This window comes from Zalophus californianus, chromosome 3, assembly GCF_009762305.2.
Source record: "Zalophus californianus isolate mZalCal1 chromosome 3, mZalCal1.pri.v2, whole genome shotgun sequence".
NCBI classification, from domain to species: Eukaryota; Metazoa; Chordata; class Mammalia; order Carnivora; family Otariidae; genus Zalophus; species Zalophus californianus.
Genome location: NC_045597.1, coordinates 94,488,327 through 94,513,860, shown reverse-complemented (window position 1 = coordinate 94,513,860; position 25,534 = coordinate 94,488,327). Strand labels below are relative to the sequence as shown.

The following is a 25,534-nucleotide window of genomic DNA, read 5'->3' as shown; positions in this document are numbered from 1 at the left end:
GAGTGTTGGGGACAGAACCCCGCTCCATGGCTCATGTCCCCTCTGGTCGCACCACACAGACTGCCCCTGTTCCGCCCCCGCACCACGCTGGCCCCAGGCCTGGGCACTAAAGGGGATCACGAAGGTGTGCTGGCCACTGCCCACAGGAGCCTTCCACTTAGCAAAGCAAAGGTAGCAGAAAGATCCGGGAGTCAGGCCTCTGTCGTTGCCTCAGTGTGGGAGGCCAAGCAGGTCACTTTCCCCATCTGAAGAATGGAGCTGATCCCATTCACCTGGCAACCCCGTAAGTGAGGCTTATATGGGGTGATTTACACATGGCACGGTGCTGGCCTCCAGGTGGGACTTCAACAAATGTCATTTGCCTTACTTCGCCTTTCCTGGAGAACCAAGACGCACAAAACAGAAGGGAGCAGGTTGAAACACAGGGGCAGGGGCGGGGGGAGGGCTTATCTCTGCTGCTGACCACAGTGTGTTTGTAGATGAGCCTGAGGTCAGTGACCCCACCTCTGCCCTGTATAGCGGTGACTCTCTGAGTCCCAGTCCGGGAGCTGACTCTCTCTTCCGTCCACCCCCGGCACTCAGTGAGCCAAGAGCATACCACCCAGCGGAAGGAGCAGCCCGTGCAGAGATGGCGGCTGAGGCCTCTGGTGAGCAGGATCCCTCCACCCCAGGCTGTGGGGAGTCCCCTGGCATGAAGGACAATACCTTGCACCCCCCATCAGGTGAGACAGGCGTGCGGAGGGACGGAGAGGAAGCAGGGAGGGGCATGGGGTGAGCACCTTATCATGATCTCCCCCCATGTGACCCCAAGCTGGTGGGATTTTCTTTCCTCAGTGATGCCTGGCTGAAGTGCAAGGGCACACCCTTCTCCCTAGCCCTCCATCCGCTTCTCAAAAGTCCAGCGGAGGACGTGCCATGACCCTGCTCTTGCCATGAAAGGGTGATGGCCGCCGAGGGGGGAGAAAGGACTGGCCACGGCAGCACCCAGGTGTTTTCCTATTTAGTTTGCTTACACAACTGGCCTTTTCCAAAAGCAACTTAAAACGATAGCTTAAGAGTGAAAAGTTTAATGCCAAGGCTTATGGTAAACTTGACACCAAAAAAATCATGGACTAGGGGAAAATAAAGTAGAACTTAAATATATTCAATGAGGATCATATAGTCAGGACTATGGGCCTGAGTATCCTAGTTACCATGGTAAAAAGAGAAAGAAGATCAGTTACTGGAAAGGAGTAAGCATACTAACCTTACATTTTTCTTCTTGGAGCTTTGTATAATAGGCATTGAGTGTTGTGAAGGACAGAGTCATTTACACCCTATTTATAAAAATTCAGAAGCAGATTAAGTCAGGACGTTTGGCTGATAAAAACCTCTCAGAAAGCCAAGGGGACAGTACTAAAGTGCCACCCGGTGAGGCTGAGTGTAGCCTGATACAGGCTCCTGATCATCAGCCGTGGCCCAGGTGTTCAAGGAGTTGCTGCTTTCATGTGTACCATAGACCAGGGTTTCTCAAACTTGAGCATGCACATGATCTCTGGAGGATCTTGTTAAAATGTACTTCGGATTCAGGACATCTGGGGCGGGGCCGAGACTCTGTTAATTCTAAACCCTCCCTGAGGCCATCACACGCACCACCTTTGGAGCAAGGGACTAAAACCCAGACTTCTTTAGTTGTGTGCCTTTGCAAAGTCCCCCAACTTAAAGGCAAAGTAATTCTACCATAGACCGACAAGGAGGACCCACTTCTGGGGCAGGCTCATTGAATGTTCCCGGGAGGTACTGGGCCAGCCTCCTACATTCTCACTGGCCACCAGCAGTCTAGTCACAAGCCAAGACACTTGATGATACACAGAGAGTTAAGTACCTACTATGTGCTAGTGAGCTCCCTTAGAGGAGTGGTTGCTCCTACCCACCCCATCCCCAGTCCATTATCCATACTCCCCTTTTAGCACTTGCCTTTAGAACCTTCTCCACATTCTTAGGCTGGCCACAGTTAAATCTCCTGTGGATGCACGGTTCATTCCACTGAGCTGAGAGAGTTTTCCTCTCGGGAGGGCTCACGTTTCAACAGAAGACTGGAAGAAGGGCAGCCTTATGCCAGAGTACTAAGCTCAGGGGTACTGAGGTGGGGGTCCCAGTGCCCTGGAAGCCACCCTTATTATGCCATACAATACTGGTTCGAAATGAGATGCCAGGTGGTGACAGAGTTTGTAAACTTCGATCCCAGGCCCCAAGCACACTTTTGCCAGCTTGCTTCTGCATTCGGTGCCTCTTCCTCACAGACTATTCCTACCATCGGCCGCTACCTCAGCTCTGGGTGGTTCCCATATGCTTTTACCCATTGGGTCACCTCAGTGGCCAAGAAATTCCTCCATTTGCCCAGATCACCGTCAGGATCGCCCTCCTGAATTGCAACCTCCTTCCCTCCCTCATGAGAGAGAGCAGTTCCTTGCGCCCCGAGGCTTGAGCACCCTCCCTGGGGCTGGGGCTCCAGCCCAACCGCACTAGATGGGGGGGGGGGGAGGGGGGCGGGGAAGGGCAGGCTGGCTCCCAACCATCAGAGTACGCTGGGCACATGGCTTCTCGTGGCCATCTCCTCACAGTCAATTAGGGTGTTTATTTTGTGAAATGGATGTGCTCTGTCCCAGCCTATAAATGCTCGATCAATCCAAGAAGCTGAGAGAGCACATCGTTCTTCTCCTCTCTGGCCCAAGAAGGAGGTGAACCTAGATTCTCTTCCTGGACACTGCTAGCCAAAGGGCTAGGCTTGTCTTCAGAGAAAAGGGCAATCTCAGGAGGTTGACACCAGGGACTTCATAAAGAGAATATTCGGCAACTCTAGGCCCAGACATCCAGCAGTGCATGTACCAGGCACTTCCTCTGTCCCAGCACCACGCTAGCTCTGGGGCAGGCAAGCAAGGACAGCAGAGGGGGTCAAGAGCCAATGGGGGAAGCTTCCCAGAGATGCTGAAGGAGGTGAAGAAGGGTAAGTATGGGGTTACATTCACTCAACTATGTGCCAAGCACTGCGAATACAGAAGTAAATGAGGCAGAGCTAACTTCCTGCCCTGGGGGAGTGCACATTTCTGTGGGAGCAGACAGTTGATACACAACAAATGGGAGAAGTGTGTTTTATGGCATGTTAGGAGAGAAACGCTTTTAAAAAACAGAAAAGAAACGGGACATGCTACCTGGATGAGGGATGAGGGATGATGGGGTGGGTCTCCCGGAGATGATGATATTTCAACAAGGACCCGAAGGAGGAAGGGGGGGGCACAGGGATGCCCAGGGGCCAGGCAGAGGGAACAGCAAGGGCTGTGGCCTGTCTGGGGACCCTGCCTAATCTACTGGAGGGAAAGAGAGGAGGCCACCAGGGAAGGATGGGGGCGGGGGGTGGAGCAGAGAAGTAACACGATCTGCCAAACATCTCAAAAGGATGGTTCTGACTGCTCTGCCCTTGGCCTGATCAGACATGAGGCTGGCACAGAGGAGGTCCTCAGCCAATGTCAAAGCACTGTCCTACCCGCTAGATCAGGACAGAGCTCTTCCAAAAGTGTGGCCCTCCAAGGATTCAGGAAACATTTCCTGAACCCTCACCCACACCAGACCCCTTGCCAGTTAAGCTTCTCCCAATCCTGGGGGGAAACAGACCAGCAAAGCACCAAGGCCAACGGAGTAGGTGGTGCTCTGTCCACTTAAGTTCTTGGCCTTCAGGAGGGCATTCACCGACCTCCCCCATCCCTGTCTCCTTCAGGCCCCTGGATGTTCTCTTGTAGAAGTTCATGCTCCCCTTAGGATGTTCCTCCCTCTATAGTCCTCGGTCAGGCCAGCCTTTATCTCTCTCCAACTCATGGGGAGCCCCATGAAGAGGCCCACCAGGTCTCTTTGGAAGGATGCTGGACGGGTCCAAGGGTCCTTCCAAGAAGGCTGGAAAACCTCTGAGTGCCTCCATTCCTCAAGCTCAGTCTCCTTGTACTGCTCCCTAGCATTGCAGGAAGGATGCTCAGAAATCACCATCAGCCAGAGATATTTAAAGAGCACCTAGTGTGTGGCGGGGGGGGGGGGGGGGGGGGGGGGAACGACCAAAGGGGGCTAGGAACTCGGTCCTGTCTTCCTAAAGTTTACAACCCACTGCGGCAGCAACCCACCATCCAAGGGCAGGGACCAGGCATTGGGCACCTGGGTCCCTGGCACATGGAAGAACATTGTGTGGTATGGCAGGATTCCCTGAGCCGGGAGCTCAGAGAGGGTGTTGCCCTAGGGCAGCGTGGAGCAAAAGGAGGCAGGAGAGGATCTGGGCCTTGGGGCCTGGTGGCAGAGAGCTGGGGACAGAGGGTATTCTAGGCAGGAGGAAACCTGTGGAGGTGAGCAAGCACAGGTGCTCAAGGGCGGATCTAAGGGGGGCGGGGGTGGGAGTGGGGAGAAGAGGCACTTCACAGCAGCATTCCCACCACCATGGGGGAAGGTCAGAACTCTGCCTCTTCACCCCCTACTGTGCTCTTTGGGGTCCATTTGTAGGGCCCAGTCCCCTGAGTCTGGCCTCAGGGCTCAGATAACCCCTCCCTAGGGCTTATCTCCCCTGCCCATTAGGGCTCCCTGGAATAATCTAAAGCTCCTCATCAGGGGCTGGTGGAATATGCCCCCCAGGCATTTTCTAGATGGAGTCCCAAGGGTCTACCCCAATCAGTTTCCCAGGAGATGAGTGACCTTAATGCCAAGGGTGGCCCACTTAACCAGAGCCCCCATCTCCTCACCTATAAAGGAAGGGGAAAAAGTCAGGAGCACCTGCTGTGAGGTTATAGGTGAGAAAGGGCTTCAGATGGGTGCCCAAACCTCTAGAAAGACACCCCCAGCATATTCTCACTTTAGAGCCGCCTCCCTGCTGTGCTGGGACCCCCACCCACATGGGGCAAGGGAGGGCAGCAGGCAGTGTTGGGGGCCACCCTTCTCAGGGGCAGGGGAGTGTGTGGGGGCCTCGGAAGTTTAGACAGGAAGGCAAATTGTCCCCAGCAGCTCCTCCCAAGCGCTCCCCCCCCCCCACCAGCTCCCCTGCCTTGAAACCTGAGGATATGGGAAAGGATCAAAGGTCTACCCTATGCCTGGACAAGGGACAGAAAAGTACCAGGACCACAGTGCCTTGGATGCCGCCTTGTTGAGAAGGGGCCTCAGTTGCCTGTTGCTTCAGCGGCAGGAAGGAAGGAAGCAGTATCCAGTCTGACACCTTGGCCTCTTACCCTGTGTGCAAACCTGACCGACCATCACCCTCGGTTACAAAATGGCAGTGGATCTGAGGCGTCCCTCTGATTAAGGAAGTCACCCTGGCCTCCACGCCCTCACTGTCCTGGCTAAGTGGCGGCCCGGAGTTCTGCACACTTTAGCCCCGGCAGGGAGGAGGGGACGCAGATCAGGAAGTGGGCGGGTTGGCTCTGAACGTCGGGCGGGGGGCGGAGGGTCGGCGGTCGGCAGTCGGCGGTCGCTGGGAATGCAGGGCCAGGCGGGGATGGGGGACCCTGCAGCTCCCCGATTGCGGTCCCCGGGGAGGTGGCCGAGGCGGATAAGCAGCGGCGGGCTGGCGGGCGGCCACCTCCCCCGCAGGTCCGTCCCCGCGGGCGGGCGGGGCGCGGGGAGAGGAGGAGCCTCGGGGCCGGGCCACCGCCTCCAACGCGGACCTTCAGCCGCCGCCGCGGCTCCGAGCGGCGAGCCGGATTGGTGAGTGACCCCTCCGCCGCGTCGCCGCGGGCCTGTGGGCTGCGCCCCGCTCGGGACCCCCGCCTGGGATCCCCGGCGGCTACCCCGCTGCGCCCCGCGCCGCCGCCGCTCGGAGGCCCGGCGCCGCCACGCATCTGCAGGCGACCCGGGCCGCGGGGACCGAGCCACGTGCGTCCAGCGGCAGAGAACCCGGATCCCCGGTCCCCGACTCTGCGCGCCTGCCTTCCCCGGGGACGCCGGCCGCGTGCGCTGGGTGGGGAGGCAGGGCCGGGGACGCGGGGCGGGACGAGGGAGAGCGGGCGTCCCGACCCAGGCTGCCTTGCGGACCCGCCGAGGGCACAGGTCCCGGGTCCCCGAGGCTCCGGCCGGCCGGTCTCCGGGGAGGGCGGGACCTTACCGTCAGGCCTCTGAGCCGCTTCGCCGCCCCAGCAGAGCCGGCGACAAGGGCGGGGGCGCCCGACCTTGAACTGGAAGAGGCCAGGCTGACCATTGCTCACCCCTGCCCGCCGAGCTCTTGCCTGGCAAACTTAACCCTCCTGACCATTTCCCCGAAATCTGGGGGCAAGGTTGCCCACAGCGGTGTGGTTGGAACTTTGGGCACTCGGAAGATGAAGGGGAAGGTACTGAGCTAATGTCGTTTTGGGGGCCAAGAGGCCAAAACCAGGGAGAAAATGTGGGCAGGTCCTGCTGGAGCCCTGGCAGAGGGCACCGAAAGGCCTCCCAGGTGTCTAGGACCGCTTCCGAAACAGGGTCCAGAAGTGGGGTTCTGGAAATAGCCCCAGAGAAGTATTTCTGTCCATCAGAGTGCAGTGATGATATAATTAATAGCAGACATTTATTGTGCATTTATCTGTGCCAGGCAGCTTGCTTTGCACACACTGTCCCAGTTAATCCTCAGGGCAGAAAGGCACCCCTATCGTCTCATTACAGGTGGAGAAACTGAGCCTCAGAAAGTGTGGGTATTTGGCAAAGATACACAGGTAGGAAGTTGTCGAAATAGGGATTTGTACCCAGATTTATCCGACTTGGCAGCCCAGGGGAGCCTGCTAGTGGGACGAACAGGGCGTGTTCTCAGAGGTGGCAGCCCAACAAAGGCAGTGTTGGGGTCCAGGATGTCCACAAGATCAAAGGGTCTCACATGGGTGTGTCCCTTCCGTGACTTGCATGGTTTGTTAAAAATACAAATGCCTAGGTCCTCCCCATGGCTGACTGAAGCTGAGTCTGCATGAACCCCCCCTGTACCCAGCCGGGAGCACCTGGAGGACTGTCTTACTCATCTCTGTGCCTGTCCCTGTCCCTCCTGGCCGCGGGGGATGGGGGGGAGGGGTGGTGGGAGGGCCGCTTGGAGCAGGTGCTTGATCATCGTCTGATGGATAAATGGCCTTAGCGGGGTAGAGGGCATCACTGGGGTACCAAAGGTTCCCTGAAGGAGGCCTTGAATGATGGGCAGGTGGGCTCAGCCAGGCAACCTAGGAGTCGGCATGCGGTGACGCTGGCCTCAGAGCCGACAGGGAGCTCAGCCCAGGCCACCCGTTCACTAGAGGGCGGGACAGCTAGTCCCAAGCCCGCTGACTTCCCCGGGACCTGTGGGCACTCTAGGACCACAGGTGTGCCCTCTCCAGCCTAGAGATGCCAAACAGGTAAGTTGCTCTCCAGTTCATGTGTCCTGTCTTTGCCCCATAGCCCTTCCCTCCTTGCGCTTATCAGAGTATTGGGCAGGGCTCCAGGTAATTAAAAAGTGAGAGTTAATGACCATAGTGCAAAGCTGCGCCCCTGAACAGTGGAGCTGCCTGACTGTAGGTGAGAGCCCCTGGCTTCGCGGTCCCCTGGAACCGAGTCAGAAGCTCAGCTCTTTCCCATTTGACCTTGGCCAAGCCCTCAACTCTCTGCACTCCCTTCTTCGTCTGTAAAACCTCGCTGAGGATGCTGCACCTGATATCTCTAGATAACAGCGACAGTAATGCCTGCCTGGGGGATTAGTTGTGCGAAGTGCTGAGTTTTAGGAGTGCAATAAATTAAATCTCAGAACCCTCCCACTTCCCCCCGGGATTTGAGCGTTAATAGGCTGGGGACCTTCTAGGCTCATTGCTCTTCTAGTCCAAGCCCCTCAGTTCCCTAGAGAAGGTGGCTAAGGCCCAGAGAGTGGCTTCTTCTCTGTTGCAGAGCTGGCCACGGGCCCAGGCCTCCAGGCTCCCAGCTTGTTGTCTTGGCCACTGCCTTCCAGACTGGGAGAAAAGTCTGTGCTCCTGCTTCATTCCCTGGCCAGCCTGCAAAAGAACACCTCAGTGGCCGGGGTGATTTTCAGGCACGTTGGGAAGGGCCAGGGAAGCAGGTGATGCAGTGATGTCCGGGCTCCCTATGGCTGGATCTGCCCCTTCCTGCCCGCCCCCCCCCCCCCACCACCACCACCAGTATAGTGGCCATGACTTCCTTGGCGGGGCGGGCCAGGCTGCGTCAGATGAGCCCTCCCTGAAATTGCTTTTTATTACCGGGACCGAGAATGGGCCTCTGGATTTAAAACAAGGAAGCTTGCCTTTTTAAGCAGTTATTAAGACCTAAGGTCAAGCTGGCTCTTTTCATCCCTCCTGGGGGTTGGAGGGGTGTGTGCCTCTTTTTTCCACTCATATTCTGTCCTTGCCAGCCCCGTCCCAATCCAGGAGGCTGTGGGGGTTACGGACCTTGGAGAGGGGAAGAAAGGAGGGGTGGGGATGGGCCACTCTGGGTGGTTTTCAAACATTCAACTACAAAATTCTCACCTCCTCCGGCTGCTCTCTGCAGCTGCCCAGCCTGCCCAGACCTCTGCACATCTGCCCCTCACATCCTTGGCATGCCACGGGCACCTCTTGGATCACACCTGAAATGACAGTCATCATCCCTGAACGTTCAGTTCCCCACATGCCAGGCCCTGGGCCGAGCGCATTATCCCTGTGCGCACATTTGAACCTTCAACTCTCTTAGGAGGTAGATAGTATTGTTCTCCCAACCATATAACTTTCTCAAGGAAACAGGAGGCTTCAATCCATTCATCCCACCCAGCTTGGGGCTCCTAACCACTAACTATACATGCTTGTCCAAATTCTGCCTCATTTATTCATTCAACAAGCATTTCCTGAGCACCAGCTGGGTACCAGGCACTCAAGATGGAGTCCCGCTTCTGGTGGGATGAGTGTCCATTGTCATTTTCAACCCTGCAAAACACCCGCTGCCTCCACTTATTTCTGCATAGAAGTGACGGGATTTAGCAGCACCGAGGCCCAGGCCCCAAGGCTAATGGGATCCAGAGCCGGCTCAGGCTGAGCAGGCTGTCAGGGTGGGATCGGGTACTGCTCATCACTTCATCCCAGGGCAGAAGGTTTCCCTCCCCCTCAGAGGCAGAATGCGGTCCCTGGAGAGTTACTTACACAGCTCTTCACAGTCAGCACCTGGCAGAACGTGCAACAGGTGGACGCTAACCATCCTGCTATCAGGCCGTAAATTCTTCCTACCTTTCTCCTGCTTCCTGGGAGCTAGGTAGGATGTAAGCCAACACATTCTTAAACCTTCCAGAGCTATCGGATTAGATTAAACTGTAAAAGATACAGCCCCAAGATGATAAACTCAATCCCAGGGAAATGTAAAGGCATTTGGGGACTGGTGAATGGGGTGGTCTCTGTTTCCCGGGGGAACAGCAGGTCTCCTAAAGTCGGGGTGCGGGGGTCTGTGCTGGATGACCCTTGACTGTAATGTCTGTTTGTGGTACGGCCATCAGGCTGTGGGGAGGGTGGGCTCAGGAGGTGCCAGCATGCCCGGCAGTCGGGGTGAGGGTCTCTCTGAAGGTGAATCATTCAGGGCACACAGTGGGAGGGTGTTGGCCGTGACATGGGTCCTACGGGTGGAGTCTGCACCAAGATAGGGTGACCTGCAGCATCACTACGGTGGCCTTTGCGAGGGGCCTGTGCCGGGGCGGCATGACCAGCCAGGCCTGTACATGGGCCAGGGTGGGGGAGCCAGTCCCCACTGTCCAGTGAATCAGCCCCAACAAGAGGTGGGACAAGGCCCCCTGTGGTTGGTCCACGCAGGTGGCTTCAAGCTGGCCAGAAATAAGGTGGTGCCTGGAACTGGAAGGGAAGGAAGAGAGCCTGTGCCGGGCAGGGCAGCCAAGGATTGTGTTGGGGGTTGAGGACTTCTATCCAGGAAAGCCCTGCCCTCCGGGTGTTCCTGGTTTGGAGGGCTGACAATGATCTGTTGTGTGTTGCCTGTTGGGCCTGTCCGTCCTCCTGTAACCTTTGCTACAGTTCTTGAATGTTCTGGTCTAGCATGCCTGTGTCTGACGAAGGGAGAGGGGGAGCTCGGGGCACAGCTGAGGGCTCACCGAAAACCCCAGGACACTGGGGATCACAGCCAACCTGGACATGGGCGTGCCCCCATCCACTCACACCTGGAGGGATCACTTTGATAAGAAAGGGTGAGGTCCTGGGACACCTGGGTGGCTCAGTCGGTTAAGCGTCTGCCTTAGGCTCAGGTCGTGATCCCAGGGTCCTGGGATGGAGCCCCGCATCGGGCTCCCTGCTCGGCGGGGAGCCTGCTTCTCCCTCTCCCTCTGCCTGCCACTCCCCCTGCTTGTGCGCTCTCTCTCTGACAAATGAATAAATAAAATCTTTAAAAAAGAAAGAAAGAGTGAGGTCCTGACAGTACAGGTTCTCCAAGGGCATGGGAGACCCCCTCCAGAAGCCATGATGACAGAGAATGCCGACCCGTCCCAGTTACTGAATTGGGGGCGCTGGAGCTGCCCAAAACCCGCAGCCTAAGCTCGCCCATGATCCTGTGTTCGCTACTGTTTGAGAGCACTACCTGAGCCCTCATGGGCCCCACAGGCACCTAGGGGCCTCCCAGTGAGCAGCATACCATGAGCCAAGCTGTGAGGATGCATAGGGCTACAGGGCACCAGGTCCCTGCCCTTGGGGAGCCTACAGTCTCATCGGGAAGCTGAGTGACCATACAAAGTACCAGCAGGCAGCAGAGGAAGAAGATTCCAGGACAGCAGTGGTCCAGTGAGTGGTCCACAGCAAAGCACAGGCAATGTGTGAACCCAAGCAGTCTGAAGATGTGGTTCGGGGGGCTTTCACGTTCACTGTTTAACTAGATCATCAGAGCAGAGAAGGAAAGGCATCTGAGCAAGGTCACGCGCCGGCTGTGCGCACTCGGGGGAATTCAAGACTACCCCTGCCCGCAGGAGATATCTCTCTCTGGCCCAAGAGACAGGACACGGACGGGCTCAGCCATGCCCTGTTCTGCCGCTTGTAATAACAGTGAACCCGCCCAGAGCCCAGTGGTGTATATTCTGGTTCTCAAAATGAACAGGGTTACTCAAAACTACCATTTTCCAAGATCACCAGTTTTCAAACAAGTTGAAAGCAGTTGAATATACTTGTCCTAAGACTGGACATGGTATAATTAACTTGGATGATAAAAAAAGCCTCCAAACCTCTGGGCTCCCTTTGGGTTGCCAAGGTGGCCTCCAGGGTTCCTAAAAAAAGTGTCAGCAGCAGGCAGGCACACGCCTCTCCAGGCTTCGCCCTTGTGTGACAACGCTGTCTCCTGTCTGCGGGTCTTTCTGTCTGTCCTCCCCACTGTGGGCACCGACCAGCAAATACAGACGACCACGGAGCCTTTGTTGGCACAAAAATGCTGAGAAAATGATCACGAGGCCGATGACAGCCACGGCAATTGCAATAAATCACCCCCACAGCGATTGATAAATTGCCACTTTCTGCAGCCATTATGTTTGGCTTTGTAACCCGAAGAGTAAACGCACCTCCCTCTCTGTCTCTCTCTCTCTCTCTCTCTCTCTCTCACACACACACACACACACACACACACACACACGTGGGCAGGCAGCCTCCACCCCGCCTGGATGACATTTATTCACTTTATGCATCCTGGGTTTTGCTGTTCCTGAGGCAGGACACTTGAGTCTGAGCCACACATTATCACCAGTGAGGTTTCCTCCCCAAACAGGAAGTACCAGCCAGTGTGGCTCTCTTGTAGTGCATCCGTAACTGAGCCTCAGTCACCACTCCCGGTCCAGGAGCCCGTGCCTGTGGCCGGGAGCTGGAGTGTAGGCTGAGCGGGCAGCTGCCTGGCGGGTCCCTCGCCTTGGAGGGGCAGCCTGAGCCCCAACTTCAAAGACAAAGTCGGGCTGCTCATTCATCAGAGGGAGCCCCGAGCAAGAAGCTGTGGCCTGGATCACGGTGGGGTTGTCAAGGGACTCAGGCTTCGGACGCTGGCGTGGGCCGGATGTCACAGCAGCCCGCTGTCGGTAAGTCTGGGGACGGCAGAGATCCATGGCGGCACGGGTGGCACGTGCACTTCTCCTACCAGTGCCACCAACTCCTGGCTGTCTTTGTGTGCCCCGGCATCTCGGGGAGTCTGAAGTATTAGAGCTTCGCGGCCTCTGTGCAGGCGCCCCTAATTTGGAACTGGCCACAAAGAGCGCAGTGAAATGGAGTTCTTGCCAAAGTAAAATGGGAAATATGATCATCTGTACATTAAGTCAGGAACCTTTTGCAAAGTAAAGCGTTCGAGGATTTATCGCACAGGGTGCCTTTGGTTAGTGGGAGCAATGGCTTTGTGGGTTCTGGTGTATTAAAAAAAAAGATGTTAATGTCTACGATGCAGGTCTGTGGAAGGCTGGCCCATTGGGAATTGTAAATTTTACTTATTGGGAACCATTTCTGGGTTGGTTTAGCACAGACCTGCTGCTGTAAGTAATCGAACCGGATTTTTCTAGAATGATTAAGAAATCTAGATGTTTGTAAAGAGCCCTATAAATTATTCATTCACTTCTATTTTGCAAAGCAGTGTAGTGATAGACCTCCCTTTTCTGTCACGCTAAACTGGCACGTATGTGTACTTGTGTGTAGATTGGCTTGTGTGTGTTTGTGTGTGTGTGCCCGAGCTTTTTGTGCTCTCTTTTGTAGGAATTCTCAGCCTTTCTTTTAAAAATATAATGATTTTTTTATGATGTCTAAATAACGATTCCAGGCAGTATTACAAGAAATATAACAGTAAAATGTTTGTAAGAGTCCATCAGAAAGGAAAAATGCCCACAGAGAAAATAGAAATGCACCAATTAAGATGTGTGTGGCTGTAAACCAGCTTTTAAACCCGGATTTGAGACCGGCATCCTCTATCTTGTCCCTCCTCAGGTCAGCCGTGAGGGATCGGAGGGCCGGGTGCCCAGACTCAGGTGGAGCCTTCCTCTTGCCTCCTAGACCCTCAGCCAGAGAGAGAGGGAGGGCCTGGGACCTGTGCTGCTGTGGTTTGGAATCCAGGATAGAGGGCGGCCCTGGATTTGCAGAAATAGCTGAGAATAAGAGGCTGGAAAGTCTGAGTCTGGGCGGCTCAGCAGGGCAGAAGGAAAGCTGGGCGGAAGGGAGCAGACCACCCCAGAACCGCATGTGACCAAGTGACCAGCTATTACTCATTCCCACAGCAACGAGCTGCCCGCCCTCACCACCCTGGAAGCAGCTGGAATGCTGGAACCGGATGGGACTAGGGCCAGAGCCAACCTTGGGACCTTGTGGAAGTCCTAACTGGACCTCAGTTTTCTCATCTGTAAAATGGAAGTAACGATAGCCTTCCGCAGGCCACACCCCGAGTGTGCAAGTCCAAGGTCAGGATCTCCATAGTGTGAGTCTGGCCATGCCTCCCTGTGACTGCTTTTCGATGATTGCGGATGTGCCACCTGTCAGGCCCTGGCTAGGTGCTGGCATGTGACTGCCCAGCTGCCCCTGTAGGAGGGCAGACCTCACAGCCCCGGGGAGGCCCGGAATTTCTACATGATGTGGCTTTTGGAGCAGTCATGTGGAGGAAAGGGGGAGCTAGGGGACTTCTCTTAAGCTGCTTCTCTTTGCATGGCAAGTAGCCGGCTTTTTACTTGGATTGTTTATTTCAGATTCACACAATGGGAAAGGTTTTACAGAAGCTGTTACTCCTTTGACCTGCCTGGGAAATGTAAATTATTTATATCAAAGGGTATTAGTTTTAATGTCAACATTAGCACCTGGGGTGGGGTGATGGAGACTAGGGGCGGTCAGGGACCTTACCACCATCCACCCCTTGGACCTCTAAGGGAAAGTACGCACCATCGTATGCCGGTCCCATCCTGGTACCTGTGCCGCAGAGTCAAAAGGACCAGAGAGGGGGTGTTAATTCTGTCTCGAAGAGGAGGTAATGTGAGGGCTTCACAGAAAATCCAGCCTTTCTGCTGGACCTTGAATTTTGTCATTTGGAGGGAAGGGGGCCTTCCAGGCAAAAAGATTACATCTGTGTCCGGAGCAGAAAAAAGGCATGCGGTCTGAGTGGGGAGGCCACAACAGGGCCTCGCTTGCCCCTGGACAGCCCTGCCTCATGGAGACTGGGCAGACCATTTTGAATGGTTCTTCCCGCCAAACCCCAGCCACGCCCCCCCACCCCACCCCCTGCCCCAGGCTCAGAAGCCCACAGGCCCTGGAGCCATTGACCCAGCATTCCTGAAGCCCTCTTCCTTGGGTACTCACATACCAGGCTGTGCCTTGATAGGCCTCACAGCTGGTGTTTGATTTTACACTTTGGACAGAGCTGCATGAGCCTCTTTGTGTTTTTCTGTTTATTTTCAGTGTTTAAACTCATCTGTGCATACGTCTTCCGTGTGAATAAATGTATCAAATAGTGAAATGTCTGGCCAGGTCTACCAACATGATCGGGCCATGGTAGGGATTAGAAAGTCCTGGTAGTTTTTAATCACCACTGACTGTAAGAGGGCCCATTGGGTTCTGAGTAGAACAGCCAGGAGTCCTAAGTACGCTCTGCCTTTAGGCACAGAAACTAGAGGTTAGGTTAAGTCGTTCAACCCACAAACATTAATTGAGCACCTAGTCGGTGCCAGGCCCCAGGCTAGGTGCTAGAGACATAGAAATGAGTACAAAGTGGCCCGTATAGATGGAAAAGCAAACCAGCCTGTGCAGTCAATGGTCACATGTCAAATGCAAAGTGAGGCCCAGAGTATAAGATCCCCTCTGTTTTAAGGATCCTGGAGGAAATCAGGTTTCCCAGGGCTGCCTGGACCAGCCTTTTGAGCTCTCAGGGATTCTTGCAAAAGTCAGAGGGCTGCATGGAGCCAGCCCATGGTGGGTGGGTGGGAAGTCAGTGCAGGACCCTACCTACACAGAGCATTTGGAGAGTGGAGGCTGACTTCCAGTGTCCCTCAGAGCCCAGGGGAAGATGCTGCGCAGGGCCCAGGAGGGCCTCTCAGAGGCTTCTTTGAAAAAAGCGGCCCAACGGCTAGGCAAAGCAGGGGAAGCATGCATCCCCAACCAGACCCAGGAACCAGGCCAGTCATGCAGGCTGAGTTCCTTGGCAAAAGACCCTGGGGCTGCCCTGGTTTGTCTTGGCTGCTTCTGCCCCTTTCCCTGTCTCCACACCTCCTTCTGCCCAGGAATAGGGGGCTCTGATCCCTGATCCTGCAAACCTACACCATGGCAAGGGGAGGGGGGCCGCCACAGCCCACAAGACCCATCTGACCCCAGGCTTTGCGGCTCCAGGTGTCCCTGGAAAGCAAGAAGGCACCCAAGCCCAGACGCTGAGACTGCAGATTCAGCTGCCGCCGCCTGATAGCCTCCAGCCTGGCTGGATTAACCAGCCCGTAGGGAGTTGGCTGCCCCCACATGCCAGCACCCTGACCTCACTGGGCAGAGATAAGCCACTCCCTGACTCCCACAGCGCCTGGGCATGCCCTCGTGCAAGCGCTCTTCTCACCGCAGGCTGTAGCTGGCCTTTCCCCAAAGAGCCCCGAGAGGATAGACCCATCTTCTGGCTACCTGCCAGAATACCTACTGGATACATAGTAGGTATTCAGGGAATATCAAATGAGGAAATTTTCCAGGATTGGTAGGACCAGCTATTGCATAACACTGCACAGGGTGTGCACTGCACAACTCCAGAGGTTACTATTCACATGGATTACAATGTGGATGGTGCCCCCTGGGGTTGTGCGGCATGAGGACCCTACGGGCTTGAGCATCTTCCCAGCTTCAAGCCGCTGGCCTTGGTGTTGACCATGGGGACTTCCCCCTTCTCGCTCCTAACCAGCACTGACCATCCTGCCTCCGTGCTGGTGGTGGGTGGTAATGAACTGGTCCAGTGAACACTTCTTCCCGGCCTTGCTGTCAACTTGTAGTGGTGGAAGAGCCCCGGATGCCGAGTCAGGCCATCTGAATTCTTGGCCATCCAGGAAACTCAGTCCTCCTGGAAGATGTCCCCACTCAGGGTGTTGGGGACTCCCGGGTCCCCAGAATCTGTGTGGGGACAGCCCAGTGCTGCCCCCCTCTTTTCCCTCAGCCTGCAGTGGACCTGGTGACCCACATGTGGGAGGGGAGGGGCCATGGGAGCACCTCATGGAGAGTTTGCCTCACTGGCTCAGGGAGCAATGTTGCCATGGCCCTGACCCCTTTCTACCCGGAAGGACCCAGCTTTAGGCAGCCAAGGGGTATGGAGGGATGGGGCACGTGCACCTGACCCCAGGGCTGAGAGGAGCATGGGGAGAGAGCACTGATCTGACTAGGGGTCCCGGAGGGCAGGGAGGACCTACAGAGCAGGCAGGTGGAGAGCTGGGTCTGACTGTAAAAACCCAGGAAAAAAGTCGAATCTGGAGTGGTTCACACCTCACACAGCACCTTTTGTGAGCATCTCCTGCAGTGGTTTTCAAAGTGTGGTTCAGGGAGCAGCAACAGCAGAAATTGTGGGGAGGGAGCCCAACAATGTGTTTTAACAAGCCCTCCAGATGACCCCGGTGAGGCTCAGGTTTGACCAGATACGTGTCTGGCGCTGGGCTAAGTGCCGGGCTAACAGAAGTGAGTTTGACTCAGTTCCCATGCCTGAGGAGCTTAGAGTCCGGGGAGGAGACAGACGGAACAGACAGCAATGCTGTCTGTGGGGAAGGGGCTGCTCCCGGGGCTGTGGAGGCAGATCGGCAGCTGGTGCGGGTTTGATCCAGGAGCTGGGGGTCCTGGTGAGGAAGGGTGGCCTGGGGACACCCGTGGCATGAGGACCGTCCCTTGTAGGGAGCCGGATGTTGGGACTAGCAGTCCTTAGAGAGCTCAGGGGGCCCACTGCCCAGTCCCAGACCACCCTGGTGCCCCACTCCTGACCACCAGCCTCTCCCTGTTCTGCCACCCCCTCTTCTTCCCACTCCCCGAACCTCAAAGAGCCGCAGGTCCCTCCCTGCAATTGCCTTGGTGGGAAATGTGTGCATACCTCCAGGCCATTATCTCCGAGCACATTTTTAAGAAAATTTCAGAGTAAATTTTTCCATTCAGCAGAGAATGCCATGTATTGATTTAGGTGCATCTATTTCTGCTTTACACAGACAAAAGGTCTTTAAAAATCCTAGACCGAGAGGAACAAAATGAAAAGGGAGTGAATTTAACAGGTGCAGATCGTGGCACTTTGCTGATCCCGTATAATCCTTACTATGTCTCCTTTAAGTAGGTAACGTTACTCTAGTACAGAGAAGGAAACCGAGGCTCAGAGAGGTAAAGTGACTTGCCGAGGCCACCCCGCTAATAAGTGGTAGGGCTGAAATTCAACCCCAGCCGCCTCCAAGCCTGTGTTCTCGCTGGCCTGCCTTGCAGTTGACCACGGCGATTGAACCTGAGTAAGTCCGGAATACCCAGGTGTTTCCTGAGCCCATGTTCTGATGGCTGCACTCAGAGGAGCCAGCCTAGCCTAGACGGACAAGCTCCCAGTGACCATGATGGCTCCCCGGGGCTGATCCTCTGCCTCATTAAGGAGGGGATGCGTTTGGTGGGGAACGGGGAACGAATCTGACCTAATGCTAGCAGATTGGTGGCTACGTGCTAGTTTCCAGCTGCGTGTCCTGATATAAACCCTCTGCCATTTGCCAGAGTAGCAGATGATGCTTCCTTACCCCCTCTCATTGGAACGAATCTGCCTTGTTCATTGACCCATCCCGGGAGCTGGATGGGTGGGCATCAGACCTCAGCACCTTCCTTGCGTGCCGTGCACTGTGATCCTCAGCAGCTGTCTGCTTGCATGGGATGGAGCGCAGGGCAGGAGCTTCGTGAGCAAGAGCTGCAGGTCCACTCAGAAACCAGAGGACTAGCCCATGGTACCATCTCCCCTACAACAGTTATTAATAGTGTTGACTACACACTCACTTTTCTAGAGGTCGTGGGGCTTAGAAACTCAGGTATATGGGAAACAACCAGGCAATAACTTAGAGCCACCAGCACCGATGTCACGGAATCCTTGCTCTAAGCTCATGAGCTTGGACTCTCACCCAGAGCAAGTTTACTCTTCGTTCACACACATCAGTAACACACATCAGGCTGTGCTATCTCAATTTCCTTTTTTTTTTTTTTTTAAGATTTTATTTATTTATTTGTCAGAGAGAGAAGGAGAGAGGGAGAGTGCTTGTGCACAAGCAGGGGCAGGAGCAGAGGGAGAAGCAGGCTTCCCACTGAGCAGGGAGCCTGATGCGGGGTTCGATCCCAGGACCCTGGGATCATGACCTGAGCCAAAGGCAGACGCTTAACTGACTGAGCCACCCAGGCGCCCAGTCACAGTCCATTTAGAATCATGCCATCACCTCCGAAAAGAAACCCTGTGCCAATGAACACTTTCCACTCCCCCCACCCCAGCCCCCTTCAGGGCAACCGCTAATCTACTTGCTGTCTTTGTAGACTTGCCTCTTGTAGACGTTTCATATAAATGGAGTCATACAGCATGTGGCCTTTTGTGACTGGCTTCCTTCATTTAGCATAGTGGTTCCAAGACTCAGGGTGTTGTGGCCCCGGAGCCATGCTTCCTTGCTCCTTGTTGCTGAATGATGCTGTGTTGTGTGGCTAGAGTATGTTTGGTTTCTCCGTTCTCCAGTCGGTGGACATTGGGTTGTCTCTACATTTGGGGTGTTACGAATAATGCTACCAGGAATGTCGGTGTACACATTTTTGTGTGGACAGGGTGCTTTCAGTTCTCCTGGGCGTTTAACTAGGAGTGGGATCGCTGCATCATATAGAAATTCTCTGTCCCACCTTGTGAGGAACTTCCAGACTCTTCCACAGTGGGTACACATTTTATTTTGTTGTTATGCCAACACCGGATGTGGGTTCCAATGTGTCTGCATCCTCACCAACACTTACTATGTGTGCCTTTGTTGATTAAGCTGTCCAAGTGAGTGTGAAGTGGCATGTCATGGTTTTAATTTGTGTTTCCCTGGGGACTCATGACGTTGAGCATCTTTGTGTGTTCTTCGTGACGATTTGTGTATCTTCTTGGGAGAAACCTTGATTCAAATCCTTTGCCCATGTTTATATAAGTTATGTGTCTTTTTAGTACTGAGTTCTTCATATATTTGAGAGCAAGCCCCTTATTAGATAAATGATCTGCAAAATTCTCCCATTCTGTGGGCTGTCTTTGTGCTTTCTCAGTGGTATGTGGCCTGTATTTCTTGTCCGCAGCAGGACCTGGGAAGGCTTTAAGAGGCAAGCAGGCAGAGAGAGAGCTGTGATCAATGTCCTGACAATGAGGGAGGATTTAAACCTGTAAACTTATAAAACGGTTTTATAAAAACACGGACAAGACCCAAGGACATCCCCTCTTGCAGTTCAGGGTGATGCCAGGGTTCTCAGTGAGGATCTGACTGCTTCCCTTGAAATATGCACTACATTTTGGAAGGATTTTTGGTCCCCAAGGATAAGCAGAGTAAGTTTTGAAGCTGTGAGATCCAGGGTGTTTGCCTTCGTTCAGAAATATGCATGAAACCTCTCTGATGTGCCCAGCACAGGGCTGGAATGCAGAGTTAACAGCCATGCAACTGAACGTGGCAGTCTCTGCCTTGCCAAGGTTGACAGGAGGGTAAAGCAGCTCAGTGAGCACAGGAGCCACCAGGCGAGGACTCTCAGAGAAGTCCCCAGGCACCGAGCAATGCCCTGGGTACCTGTGGCCCCCAGCTGCCCCAGGAGGGAAGCTGGGCAGATATTGGTCCCTTTGGGCTCAGGTCTCCAGGATGGGTGTGGACCTCCCAGGGATTGTAAAGGATCATTCTCTGGGGCCAAGAAGAACACTTAGAACTTCTATAAAGTTTATCCTTTTACATTTATCTACATTGACATTTATGTTAACATAATGGTTTATCCTGTGTATAACATTATACACCACAAATTAGGACATTTTAAATATATTTAACTTATAAGTAAAAATAGCAGTAATAGGAATGTGTCTCCCCCCTCCCCAACTTAATTTTACTGACCAGATAAAACCTAAACAAAATTAGAAGATAACAGTGGGCCTCCTGAGGATAGGAGCTGTGCCATAGTCCTCTCTCAGCCCCTGGGACCAGCCAGGGCCAGAAATGTTAGCGCAAGTCAACCTCTGCATGGGAGGGGGTGGAAGGCATCCCAGCTGACCCACAAGCCACCCCTCCTCCATCCAGCCGCAAGGTGCCACAGCCAGCCACCCCACCCCCGCCACCACATGTGACCCACCCTGACCCCTCCATGGACAGGGACTGCCCTGGCCACATGAGTCTGAAGGGTTGTCTGCTGCCCTCACAGAAGAAGCTGTCAGGCTGTCCGTGGCGTGACTGGCCACCATTAGTGGCTGCCTGAGAGCAGGCGGGAGCGGGCGGAAGCGGGCAGGCCAGCCAGTGGGCCCCGTGACATGGCTCCCAGCCACAAACACAGCCCATGTCATGACCTTGCCGGGAAGTAGGAGGGACCAGGCAAGCCTGGGCAAACACCCAGAGAGGACTGGGGCCTGTGGTGTGTGCCAGTTCCTGCTCAACGGAGCCTCAAAGCCGTTTTGTCCTCAGCTTGGGGGAGGACGGGGTGGGGGGGGGGCGGGCAGGTGGGCAGGTTGCAGCGGGCAAGCCCCAGCCTGCCACCCCCACTCCGGCTGTAATTTGATCCCCTCCCTCCTCCTTCCACCAGCTCTGTAAATAGAACCACCAGGGAGCCAGGGCCCAGCCAGGATCAGTCACTCTCTAATCTTAGGGCCACGTGGACAGGCGACAGGCGCTCCTCTGCCCACCAACCCCCCCCACCCCCACCCCCACCCTCACCCCAGGCCTCTAGGACTTGTACCACCTGCTGTCCCTTCTCTGGCCTTCATGCCAGCAGCAGACCCTGTGCTGGGCACTGGGAAGGCAGAATTTTGGGAGGCAACCGCAGCCCGTGAAGCCCCCTCAGCGAACCATACATACACACGTACACGTACACGCACGTGTACAGGCAAGCACACGCATTGGTCAGAAAACCCGGCTCTGAGCTCTTGCACCCATTAACTCATTTCATCCTCAGAGCAACCCTTGGAGGAAAGTACAAGTGGTGCCCCCATTTTAAAGGAGGGGGACTGAAGCACAAAGGGATCTCCCCCAGTCACGCAGCGCCCTGATTTGACCCCAGCGCCCCAGCCGGCCTGCCTACGGCTCTGTCCCTGCATCAGAACTTGTAGAGGCGGGAGCTGCCCCTGCGGTGGGAGGCCTCACAAGGCAGCATTACAACCGGGCACTTTCCTGTCCTGAAGCTCCATCTTGGTGGCAAGAAGCACTTAGGGATGTTTTGTGTTTAGTTTCCATGCGGCCTACGACTGAAAGCAGGCCCCTAAGTGTGGGACCATTAATACACTGGGAGGGGCTCGCAGGTGATTTGGTGCAGCGGCTTGGTCAGAGAAGCCACCCGGAGAGGCTCAGCAACACTCTGACGTCCCAACCACCAGGTCACCAGCCCCAGGTCTCCCCAGCCCCTGCCCGAGGCTTCCCTATTCTGCAGCTGCCTCCACTCCGGCCCCCCGAAGGAAGCGATACTGAGTCATGTTCTGAGCAAAGAACCTCGGGAGCCAGCCCCACATAAGTGCTCCCCACCTCCACCTTAGGATGCTCAGTCTGGGGTTCAACGTGGACAAGATTCAAAGTCTGGGTGTCACCAACTTCGGTTCAGTTTGCTGTGAGGCTGTAAACCATGGGGGAGTTCTTCAAGAGCCAGCCGATGCCACACGTGCCATGATGCTGGCTTCCCCTTGGGAAGTGGTGTCTCCATCCCCTGTCGCTCTGTGTCCAGTCATGGCTGGATGCATCTTATCAAACGCGTCTCCCACCACACATGCGCAAACATGCAATTGTCAACCATCCGAGAGTGGGGGCCACATCTTCCTCATCTTTATTCTCTTCAGACTGTTCAGCACATGGTAGTTACTCCAGTGTTGGGAGAAGAGAGCAAAGGAGACGCTTCTGGGAGAGACCGACTTGGGACCCTCTGAATTGCTAGCAGACGTGGAGAAGATGATCTGGGGGCTTCAGGGTGGTCACTCCCGCTCCCCATAAAGGCAAGCCTCACCCCAGGGCTGGTGTCTTCAGGCGGCTGATGCAGGGACGGGGGAAGTGCATCTTCTCAGTGCATCTGTCTCAGCCTTGACTGACCACAGGGAATGCTGGAGGCCCCGTGGAGGGGTTTATATTCACCTCAGCCTAAATCCCCCATGTAGGCCTGGGAGCCCGAGGCCACCGGCAGAGCCCCTGTCATGATTCCCCCCTCCTCTCCCAGGGCTAAAGTGGAGTTGGCAGGGGCTTCTGCATCCTTCCTTTGCCTTGTCCCTGCCACTGGTACAGTGCTGGTACCAGGATCTGCGTACGATTACTGACCGACACCCACCGAGTGCCAAACCAGGATCAGTCACTCTCTAATCTTAGGGCTTTTAGGTTTTAGGTGCTTTATTTATATTGACTTATTTATTGCCACAACCTCGCCTTAAGGAAGGTGCTGTGATTGTCTCCCTTGGATCGCTGGGGAGACCGAGGCACTGACAGGCCCACAGCCGCCGCTTGTGAGTGGCAGAGTCAGAATTAGAACCCAGGCAGAGTTGGGTGCCGAGGGTGACCTTCCATGGTGACACACGACTCCAAGTCTGCACTCGAGGGATCGTCAGGAGCCCCGCTTGCAGCTGCAAGGGCTAGCTCATCACCATTCGGAAAAAATATCCTTGTCCCCAGAACCAGACAGAAAACACTCTCCCATTTTGCAGGGAGGGACTGTCCCCATCAGAGCGTACAGTGGAGTCCCACGTGAGCAGGGTGGGGGTCCTGGCCACAACGCATGTCCCCGGACTCTTGGAATCGACAGTCAATGCATTCCCTTCGACCCTGACCCCCTCTTCTCAGCCACAGGGCTGCAGCTCTGCCACTCGCTGGGGGATCTCTGGACAGGTCCTCTGTCTGGGCAATAAGACTCTTGGTGAAGCTCACTGCAGAGGCTAGTAGACCTGCATCCTGTTCTTTCCCCGTTATCCTCTGTGCTGTCTGCAGCAAGTTCCTTAACCTCTCTGAGCTCAGTTTCCTCCTCCCTGAAGTTGGGGCTAATCATAGCACCTACTTCGTGGGGTCCTGTGAGGCCTAGATGACCATCACTTGTGGAAAGGTCTTAGAGCAGTGTCCGGCACATGGTAGGCATGCTGCCGCCTTGTCAAATGTCCAGGTCACAGTTTTCAAAACCTTTTAAGATTCCATTATCTGTCATCTTGGAGCTGAAATCATGACCTGCGTTTGCAAGGGTGGAAGCTGGGGCCCAGAGAGGCACAGGGGCTTGTCCAAGGACTCACAGCTGGTCCATGACAGAGCCTCCTGGTCTTCCTGCTGCCCCTTGCATTATTAGACCCTGAACCCACCATACACACACACACAACCCTCACCCAAGAGACTGCTATGGGAAGTGGGAAGAGGGGGTGAAGAGCCGTCCCTGCTGCTGCACTGGGTGGCAGTGGTTCTTACCCCTTCTCTGCCGAGGATTCCCATGGACCCATAGGCTGGTGAGGCCTCTGGACTTCTGCTCAAAATAATGCTCTTACAGAAGGGGGAACCCTCTTATTCTGTTGGTGGGAATGCAGACGGGTACAGCCACTCTGGAAAACAGTATGGAGGTTCCTCAAAAAGTTAAAAATAGAGCTACCCTATGATCCAACAATTGCACTACTAGGTATTTATCCAAAGGATACAAACAGTGATCCAAAGGGGCATCCGCACCCCAGTGTTTATAGCAGCGATGTCCACAATAGCCTAACTATGGAAAGAGCCCAGATGTCCATCGACAGATGAATGGATAAAGAAGATGTGATAGTGATATATATATACAATGGAATAGTACTCGGCCGTCAAAAAAGAATGAAATCTTGCTATTTGCGAGGAGGTGGATGGAGCTAGAGGGTATTATGTTAAGTGAAATTAGAGAAAGACAAATACCATATGATTTCACTCATATGTGGAATTTAAGAAACAACAGATGAACGTAGGAGAAGGGAAGGAAAAATGATGAAAACAGGGGGGCAAACCATAGGAGACTCTTAACTCTAGGAAACAAACTGAGGGTTGCTGGAGGGGAGTGGGGTGGGGGGATGGGGTAACTGGGTGATGGGCATTAAGGAGGGCACGTGATGCAAAGATCTTTGGGTGTTACATGCAACTGATGGATCACTAAATTCTACCCCTGAAACATAATAATAATGACAATAATAATAATAATAATAATAAACACTTCTAATATCAAGAAAGAAGATGTTAGTTGAAAAAAAAAGAATAATGCTCCTACATGCACAAAATGACATAGGATTACAAAGGAGACCAATTATAGTGAAACATAGATCCCAAAATATGTTTTTAATGTGTCATAGTAATAGGCATGCTTCTTTATGAATACATTAAATAACATCTAGTGGCTGGTCTAATATTTACTATAATTTTATTTTTTTTAATTTTCCCTCACCCTCACTGCGGTATGATTAACAAAACTAAAGGTATACATTGTGATGTTTTGATACACAAGTGAGATCATGCATTATTTGTTGTTCTGTGTTGGCTTATTTCACATAACAATGTCCTCCAGGTTCATCCATGTTGACACAAATGTCAGTATTTCCTTCTTTTTTGAGGTTGAATAATACTCCATTCTGTGTATATACCACATTTCCTTTGTCCATTCATCACCAATGGACACTCCCGTTGTTTCCATATCTTGTCTACTGTGAGTGATGATGTAGTGAACATGGGGTACATATATATCTCTTTGAGATAGTGATTCTTTTTTTTTTTCTTAAAGACTTTATTTATTTGTCAGAGAGAGAAAGTAAGAGAGAAAGAGAGCACAGGCAGAGGAAGAAGCAGGCTTCCCATTGAGCAAGGATCCCGATGTGGGACTCGATCCCAGGACCCCAGGATCATGACCTGAACCAAAGGCAGATGCCTAACCGACTGAGCCACCCAGGTGTCCCTGAGATAGTGATTCTATTTTCTTTGAATACATACTCAGAAGATGGATTGCTGGATCATATCATATTTCTATTTCTAGTATTCTGAGGAGCCTCCATGCTGTTTTCTATAATAGCTGCACCAATTTATATTCCCACCAACAGTGCACAATGGTTCTCTTTTCTCCACATCCTCCCCAACACTTATTATCTTTTGAGTTTTTGGTCTTTTTGATAATAGTCATCCTAACAGGTTTGAGGAGATATATCATGGTGGTTTAGATTTACATTTCCCTAATGACTAGTGATGTTAAATATCTTTTCATATACTTATTGGCCATTTGTATGTTGTCTTTGGAAAAATGTCTATTCAGGTCCTTTGCCCATTTTTTAATGGAATTATTTGTTTGGGGGGGTTGTCTTGTTTTATTTACTATTGAGTTGTATAAGTTGTAGGAGTTCCTTACATATTTTGGAAATCAATCCTCTTTTGGATAGATGGTTTGCTAATATTTTGTCCTATTCCATAGGTGGCCTTTTCATTTTGTTTATTGTT

General features: G+C 53.8%; 1 protein-coding gene across 5 annotated transcripts in view; it reads left to right on the top strand.

The window, feature by feature from the left end:
• The first annotated feature begins 507 nt into the window (after nt 1-507).
• Nucleotides 508-25,534, top strand: part of STEAP3 (STEAP3 metalloreductase) — a 56,360-nt gene continuing 31,333 nt past the window's right edge. Inside the window, exon 1 of one of the 5 annotated variants that reach the window (XM_027589507.2) lies at nt 508-722. In XM_027589507.2, the coding sequence (XP_027445308.1) occupies nt 629-722 (94 nt within the window). In that variant the 5' untranslated portion in view covers nt 508-628. Of the gene's footprint in view, nt 723-5,456; nt 5,710-7,089; nt 7,350-11,877; nt 12,008-13,225; nt 13,364-25,534 lie in introns of those variants that run through there. The other 4 variants (XM_027589509.2, XM_027589511.2, XM_027589508.2 and 1 more) reach the window with 4 other exon arrangements.